At 36.3% G+C, this 9,167-nt stretch overlaps 1 protein-coding gene across 1 annotated transcript; it reads left to right on the top strand.

Annotated features, from left to right (window-relative positions):
- The first annotated feature begins 4,018 nt into the window (after positions 1-4,018).
- On the top strand, positions 4,019-4,942 carry LOC129780595 (uncharacterized). Its single transcript, XM_055789023.1, has 2 exons — positions 4,019-4,267; positions 4,535-4,942. The coding sequence occupies exons 1-2, from the start codon at positions 4,053-4,055 to the stop codon at positions 4,842-4,844; spliced, it is 525 nt and encodes a 174-aa protein (XP_055644998.1). The 5' UTR covers positions 4,019-4,052; the 3' UTR covers positions 4,845-4,942.
- The last annotated feature ends 4,225 nt before the right edge of the window (positions 4,943-9,167 follow it).

Here is a 9,167-nt window from a genome sequence, read left to right as displayed (position 1 = left end):
TGATCGTGAATAATTATTTCTCGTTGCACCTATTAGTGGATTTATTTTTATATCCTCGGATGCAAAAAAAAAAATCTCGATGGTTTTTTCAAAAAACGTTGTCTCGGCCAATATTCCTGGAGGCATTTTATTTGGCTACTGCTGGTTTTTCTGTTGTTTAAGTTCAGCATATCCTATGTTGGATTTCAGCATTCAGTATTTGTTGTATATTATATTATTATAATTCATATCAGTTCTAGTTTTTGTACAATTACAAATTAAATTCGTTTATTATTTGCTTTCCGTCTATTAAGAAAATGCACACTATGTAATGTCCCATGGTGATTACGTTTCATATGCAATTGTGTGGACAGCTGCAAAATTCAACTGAGCTCAAGAGCTGTTCCAAATGAACAGCTCATTTGTATGAGCTGAACGGCTCTGAGCCGCTCACCATGATGAGCTGATTTGCCCATCTCTAACAGGCAGAAACGAATTAAATACAGATCGCTGACGCTAACTTCAACAAATACAAATGAATCTATTTTACGGGAGACAAATCAATTGCATTCGCGATAAAGGAATGTAAGAGATGCAGAGAGAGGGAAATGGAGAAACATGAATATTGAGAGAAAGAGAGAAGGTAATTTGTAGGGACTTAGCTTATCGAATACATAGCCATCAACGTCCTCCGATGCGACCACTCGCGCTCTCGCTACAATATTCACTCCGAAAACTGCACCGCACTACACATACACACATAACCGCATGCTTCGATGACTAAAAAAATGGACGTAGCACGCCAAATCGCCGAACAAGAAATCGATCTTCTATCGCACATCTTCTCTATATTTTTCACACAACTGAAACAAAAAACAAAATCGACTACTTCGGATTATTTTAGAAAGATCACTTTTTCCATGACTTCACTGATTCTTCAGAGTAAAATTAAACCATAATAAACAAACAACGGAGCAACCGAAAACCACATCCGCACTCGTTGACTGCTCTCCACGACCTCACAGCGGACACATGCAAGGCGTGAGTATCTACTTTTACTCGCATCAGTTTCTGATCTGCTTTCGCATGGATCAGTCATAAAAATTGTTTGCGTATGAATGCGTTTGAATGTATTTACGCATTCGACTTGGTGTTCCCGTGATGCAATCCAATTGTCGAATTTACGCAAAGCTCAGCTCATGCGACTCCTACATTAGAGTTCAGAACCACAAAAGTGATGATGTTTGTTTATTCTACGCACTGAAAAGCAAGATTCGGTCGTGATTATTCATTTTATTTCTATTTAGATTTATTTCAACCATTAAATGTCTTCAGTATATGGTAAGATAGTTAGGGCCTTGTATATGCACGATGATATCAACACGCGATTGGATCAAAGTCACTGATAATCTTCGAGAATTTTGTATTGATAATGTATGGGTCGATACAAAATGGATTTGCAGTATGATTAGCGCAACACATGCTACTTATCGTTTATCTAGTTGAAAAAAAAATATACTTACAATACTTATACCAAGCCATTCTTCAAAATAGACATACCAAATTGTAAACTGGCGATTCCCTAACCTTTTTAGCGCAGAAAGAATACGTGAAACCGGGAAATTTGAAGATAAATTCTGATTTTTCTAAAATAATTTAACGACCAAAAAACAAAACATCATCATTTTACTCGCTGCACTCGTCAATAGCAACAGTTCCTGTGCTGCTTTCGCATGGAACAATCATGAAAAATTACCACATCACGATAAAAAAGAAATGAATTTTATGCAAGGTTATATAACCTTTGTTATAAAACTTTGTTTCGTTTTCACCGTGAAGTGGCGCCCTCAGTTTCTATTCTGCGCATGGAGTGATCATGAAAAATCTCGTGTTATTTTCACGAAAACAAAAATGAATCATGTATCAAACATCTTCAGTTGCTTTTACAAGGCCACTCAAATTCCATCGGTTCTTTTCGGAACCACCAACAAGTTCGAAAGAGTCCTACGTCTACCTTGCGATTATATCACAGATATAACCCATTTCTTGTTTTTTTTTAAATTTATACAGAGAATACATTTTTTTTATAATTAAAATTCATGTTTTGAATTTCCATAAACAACTACAGGGCGGACTCGGATATATACAAACTTGATCATATGTGATTCGATTATTTACAATTTTGGACTCGATTATATAGAATTTAAAAAAAAAAAATTTTTTTACATTTTTAAAACGACTTGTTCTAAGAAAAATGTAACCTTTGAACATTAAGGTGGAATTTAAGTGGCTATTAATTATACAGCGGGGTAAAAATCGTGATTTTTGAAGATTTTGCTTGAATTTTCACCAGGAATTGTTCATATCGATATTGAAGCGAAATTAGGAAAGATAGAAGTTGGGAGTCAAAGAACAAATTGTAGAGTAGTTTGAGGTGGTTTTATAATTTAATTGATAAAAACAGGTAAGTTTAATATGAATTTTTGGGATAAAATTCAATATTGCACATTAAAAATTACTAACTTTGAAACATTCACTTTCAAAGCGTTATTTAAATTCACTAATTTAGATGTTCCACTACAATACTCTGTACTAAATTTTCTCATCTTTCAAATGAAAGCAACAGAATTGGCTTATGCTTCGTACTTTTTAGTGTAGAGCCAGTTCGAGGCAACAGAGTCCGAAACAAAACAAAAGTACTATAGCTCTGTCATTGTTGAAATTCGATCATATGCGTAGAAGGGTTTCCTTCATCAAATATGATCATCTGTCACCTCCCCAGAGATTCTGGAAAAAATATTTTTTTCATGTAAGAAAGGTATTTTCTGGGATGGGTATTCTGGGATCAATCAAAAATTAAATTCATCTTTTATTTTCAATAAACGAAAAATGTATGCATAAAAAACGAAGGAAAAACCTTTTTTGACTCGATTATATACAATGAAAAGAAATCGGAGACTGTATATAATCGAGTCCGCGCTGTATATGAATAGTCCATACAATTAACAACAAGTTACCCATACATCGAAAATTGGGAATTTTATGAGAAAAAAAAATTCACTAACAACAACTTTTTCATGTTTTCTTTGAAAAAATGACTACTTATCCTATTTTTTCCAAAGTCAAGACAGCGATGTCGATGTCAAAGATTTAGATCTTTTTAAAATATGAACTTTTGTCGAAGAGGTCAACTTTCTATCCCTTAAGGCGCGTCCACATTAGGCCGAATGATGCCGATCGGCCTGTACCAGGTGGCATATTCGGTTCGTTATGTAATGTGGACGCCCCATCGGGTGCACGAAGCCGAAGTCTCATCGGATGCACGAAGCCGTCACGAACACACAAAGCACAATGTCGTTAACGCTAATTTACTTCGTTTTGTTTTGGTTCGACTTTCTCGAACCGAACCCACTTGTTTCGGGTTGGGTTCGGTTTGATTTGAGTCGGTTTTCGGCACGTCGGCAAGCCCGGGCGGTAAGTCCACATTTAGTCGGCTTTACCGGGCAGCCAAGGCCGATTGGAGTAATGTGGACGCGTCTTTATAGTTTCTGGGATACATGACAATTTTGTATGGAGACTCCTGAAAAATTAATGTTTTACTAGGAACATTTTTGTGTGTAAATTCTCGCGTATGGCATGTTCTTAACATGTTTCTAAACATACTGCTATACCAAGTATATTGCCCTCGAAGGAAACTATATTGAGAAATAAAAACAGCGATGCTAAAAAAAATGATTGTTTGCATTAAAAATCCCGGGACTTTTCAGCCCAGAATTTAAAATCCCGCGCCTTTTCAGCCCATGTATCTTGACTTGACTGACATGCACTTAACCCGCCAAGATGAAAAGGGTCAGACTCTATTGTGATCATCATTTTAGTGGAATTTGAAGAAAATTGTAATCAGTTAGGTGTTATTACATATTTAGAATCCCATTTTTACCTCTTTAGAATCCTAAATAATATTCCTCTGAACCAAATTCCATTATCTATCTTGAAATAGTAAATCGCAGTAGACCACGCGCTTCAGCTGGATGAAAATATTCCATTCGTACTTGAACTGTGAAACTGAAAAGATGGAAAAAGCTAATTTCTGCAAGGGTGGCTTCATTGCTGTACTGCTGCTCTTGGGAGCCGTCGCCTCAAGCCCACTCCATGATATCGAAGAAGCAATTACCGTTCCGACCATTCAATTTCTGAGCAAGACAGTCGATCAAGACGTCTGCACTGCGTATCAAGTTCGGGGACGGCTCTTCGTCACATCAGCTCGTTGCTTGGGAGAGGATCACAGGTGAGTTGGTCTATTGGAAGTACATTACATTTGTCTGGTCTAGGAGTATCCCTAGATGAACTTATATGACTTTTAAAATCTGGTCAAAAGCGCTGTTCGTAGCGTTGGTCATCATTTCTATGATTCCTTGAATGAGGATGATCTGTTTCGATTAGAATGACCATTTTAGAAGATTTATGAATTCAAATGTGTGGTTCAGTTGCCCATAGCTATCAACGCCTTTTATCAAATTATCGGTTGCTATGGTAAATTTCTTCTCACTTCCAGCGCAATTCAACAACTAACCGCACTAGATGTCTTCGACCAAGGAAGCCGCGATATAAAAGCATTCGCAATTCGTGGACCAGAATCGGAAGCCTGTGAGGACATTGCACTTGTGTTGTACAATGGTCCATTAGGAACGGAGTCAGAATCGGCGGTGCCCGACCATAGCAGCGGTTTCGTCGCAGCATTCGGTCTCGAGCCACTGGGACGGTTCGAGCGTGAAGATGATGCGGAGGCAGCTGCGGCTATCATTGGGTTCAATTTGATTGGCTCGATCATGGCTCTGTTCAGCTCGATGCTGTTGATGAAATGAGCGGAAGTTCCTCAAAAAGTATGGCGTATTGTTCGGCAGAGGTTAAAAAAAAACTTATTTAAATGTATTGATATAGAACAAATAAAATATTTATGGTAAACGAGAAGTAAGATGTTGAATAACTGTTGAATAAACTGAAATTAATTTAATTAAATGAGTATTATGTTGTCTGAAAGTTTGCTAAATTGTATATTGTGGTTTCTCAAAAAAAAAAGAATAATACAATTCCATTACACAATTCGAGTCGAATATTTTTTTCCGTATAGCTATGTGATAGACTAACGTATAGTTTGGACAAACGCGAGAATTTACACACAAAAATGTTACGAGTAAAACATTATTTTTTAAGGAGTCTTCATACGAAAATGTTTTATATGCAAGAAAGTATAAAAGACAAAAAGTTGACGTCTTCGACGAAAGTTCGTATTTTAATAAGATCTTAAACGCTATCTTAACTTTAAACAAAATTAGGATTAGTTACGTTTTTTTAAAACAAAACATGAGAAAGTTGTTGTTAGAAAAACTCTGTTCCTGTAAAAGTGCCCATCTTCCGAATGTATGGATTTTTTTAAATACAATCATCTATACATTGAAAATTAAATCAAATAATACATATTCAAGAATTTCAAAACTCTCCGTACTTATCAATAAACGAATGAGCCGCCGAAGGATGCCGCCCAGTGAACGTTTCTATATTTTTTCTCATATCATTGATCTTCTTCGGTGAAATCTATATATTTCAGGAGGTGATAGAGGATCATATTTGATGAAAAAAATCCTTCTACGCATATGGTCAATTCTCAAATAGGGCCGAGTTGTTGAACTATTCTTTAGACTAATTGTGTGTCTTGAACTGACTCTAATTTAGAAAGTACACTACTTATAATAATTATGCTGCTCATTTGAAAGATACAGTAAAACCTGTTTTTGTGCGGTTTTTTTGTGCCAATTTTTTTTGTGCGATTATTTTTGTGCGATTTTCTGTTCTTGTGCGGTTTTTGTGCGATTTTTTTTGTGCGGTGTATGAAAAGAAGCATATTTGACGAAGTTATCGTCCATTTAGTTCTCTTCGATGGTTTATATGCATTTCAGTGCGAAAAAAGCATATTTGCGTCTCAATTATCCACTTCTGAAATCATTCCTCTCCTCTCATCAAATGCTTTAAGTTTTTCTAAATTTTTGACATGATATGATTTCTAACTGCAACACGTTTCGACATGCAACTAAAAGCACAAAACAATCACGCGCAACCGAAGAGGCAAAGTGTCCCATCGCAAAGCAGGGAAACAAAAGGAAATTGAACGGTAAATGGCGTGGATTTGGGTTATTTTCTTGGGGGAAACTTTTTTATGCGGTCCCTATCTACCGCACAAAAACTGTTTTTTTTCAAAATGTGTACCGAACACGATTTTATAAAGCTGCTGATGAAGTTTTGCACGATTTTTGTATGCGACTTTTTTTTGTGCGGTCTCTATCTCTCGCTCAAAAAAAGGTTTGCCTGTAAGAAAATGTTTGCGTAGAATGCATTTGTGAAACATTTAAATTAATGGAACTAATTAACTTTTAGGGGTAAAGAAGAAAGTTAAAATTTTATGTTTTTCATGAGTTTTTATAATTTTTTCAAAAATGCATGATAAACTGGATTGATTGTTTCTATCAACCATATTGAAGCTCTTCTACCACTCTACAATTTCTTCCTCGACACCACAATGTTATCCTTCATGTTATCTTCCACTAATTTGAATGTTTCACAACAGAATTCTTTGCAAAATGTCCTCAAATCAAAGCAATTGAATTGTGCTAAGCTTTTAATTAAAGTCAGTTTGATGCAAAAAACCGGTCTAAAGGAAAATTCTATAATTCTTTCGTAGTTTAGATTTGACCATAAGCGTGGAGGATTGTTTTTAATCAAATATGATCCTTTATCTCCTGAAGTATTTGCAATTAGCTACCTAACAACGTGAATTTGACCTTATTTTAAACAGATATAATGGTTTTCGATATTTTATTATATATTTTTAATATTTTATGAAAATGTTTGTTAACAGTTTAAAACATTTCTTTCAATTTCAATAGAGAGTTAATTGATTTCTCAAAAACTTGTTTCAATCAGGATTCAAAGCTATGATTTCTTGAAAAAAAAAATCTTTAAAAAATGAGAAGGGGGGGACTGGGCAGCGGCTGGTTAATTTGGTGTTGAATTGTTGTCTACTAAACTGTTCGAATTTTATAAGTGATGTTTTGATAAGGATTTAAGGGGAGAAAAATAAAAAAAAAACGTAAATGGAATTTGGGAGAGACTAAAGAGCAATGCAAATAACTTTTAAGGCAAGGTTAGTAAAAAAAAATCAATGAGTCATTAATTTTTTTGATGTAATTTCTCCCCGTGAGCATTTTGCCATCTAGACACTTAAAAAATATATTCCGGTGTGAGCAAAAAACTACACTCGACACAAAAAAAACAGGAGCAAAATGCGACATCGAAAATTTTGATTGATTTTTGAAACACTGTGGCCCTGATTCTCGAATACACTTCACGATGGAAACGAAATAAACGGCACGCCATTGAACTACGTTTTACGAGTTAGTGAAGTGTCGAAGATAATGATGAGTTTTCAGGCAGAATGAGCACTATTCAAATAAAAAATCATTAATGAAAATTATCTTCTTCGTATCAAACTGGTATTCAATGTGAGTGGAAAACTTTGTTTTCTTCATGTGGTATAATAATCCCATACAAAAAATTCATCTGAAGATAGATGTATCGAGTCATATCGACGCATGTGAATCGCTGCTGAATCGCAACAAAATCGACCCGTTTCTGAAGCGGATGGTGACTGGCGATGAAAAGTGGGTCACTTACGACAACGTGAAGCGCAAACGGTCGTGGTCGAAGCCCGCTGAAGCGGCTCAGACGGTGGCCAAGCCCTCATTAACGGCCAGGAAGGTTCTGCTGTGTGTTTGGTGGGATTGTCAAGGAATAATCTATTATGAGCTGCTTCCCTATGGCCAAACGCTCAATTCGGACCTGTACTGCCAACAGCTGGACCGCTTGAAGGTAGCACTCATGAAGAAGAGGCCATCTTTGATAAACAGAGGCCGCATTGTCTTCCATCAGGACAACGCCAGGCCACACACTTCTTTGGTGACGCGCCAGAAGCTTCGGGAGCTCGGATGGGAGGTTCTTTTGCATCCTCCGTATAGTCCGGACCTTGCACCAAGTGACTACCACCTGATTTGTCCAAGGCGAACGAGCTAGGTAGTCAGAAGTTAGCCACAAAAGAGGCCTGTGAAAATTGGCTATCCGAGTTTTTTGCCAATAAGGAAGCGAGTTTCTATAACAGGGGTATTATGAAATTGGCATCTCGTTGGGAACAAGTCATCGAACAAAACGGCACATATTTGACTTAAAACAGATGATTGTAACTAATTTTATGAACGAATGAAAATTCAAAAAAAAAATACCGCAGGACTTTTTTGACAGCCTAATATCTAGTAGTCTTGATATTATTATTCCAAGTTTTGAGGTTTTTTTTTTGAATGGGTTTTTCCCTAACTCATGCGGCTGATTAGTCTCAATATTAGAAGACCACAACTGATAAGTACACCCAGGATTTTTTCGCACGGGGGATACCTACCTCGTAAAAAACGCGTAAAAAATACTGCGTTAATTGGAAAATCCGCGTGAAAAAACGCATGATTTCAAAAAACTGCGTAAAAAATTCCGCATCAATTGGAAAATCCACGTAAAAAAACCAGGTCACCTGAAACCCACCTAAGATTTATGTGCGGCACTAATTTCCGTCACATGCACTAATAACATGAGATGGAACCAATATCCGGTAACTATCCGGTATTCGGCCTATCCAGTCAATATTTGCTATCCGGCCGGATACCGGATATTAGAAAATGTAAATAAGTTCTCATTAATGCAAGATAAACCATAACAAAATAACCCATTAACATCATTCATACATGATTAAAAACATTGCCTAAAATTTATTTTTCGTTATCACATTCAAGTTTTCTTACTAAGCTAACGTTCATGGGTCCAATCGCAGAACTGTTCATTGATTGATCTTCAATTACCCCCCTCTTAAAATTACCCTTTACTATAAAATTCCTAGTACTTCTATTAAAACTCAGATTATTATTTTTTTTTTCAGATTATTTTCAGACAAAATTCTCGTTCAAGATATTTCAACCACTTACAAATAACATGTTTCTACGTGTGGAGGCGATCTGGCGTAGTGGTAACATCCATGTCTCTCACGTTAAAGGTCACGAGTTCAATCCGCACTCCCGACATTCTTCCAAAAAAAT

Source organism: Toxorhynchites rutilus, chromosome 3 (genome assembly GCF_029784135.1).
Source record: "Toxorhynchites rutilus septentrionalis strain SRP chromosome 3, ASM2978413v1, whole genome shotgun sequence".
In the NCBI taxonomy this organism is placed as follows: Eukaryota; Metazoa; Arthropoda; class Insecta; order Diptera; family Culicidae; genus Toxorhynchites; species Toxorhynchites rutilus.
The sequence above is the reverse complement of the archived record's forward strand: the minus strand, read 5'-3'. Positions and strand labels throughout refer to the sequence as shown.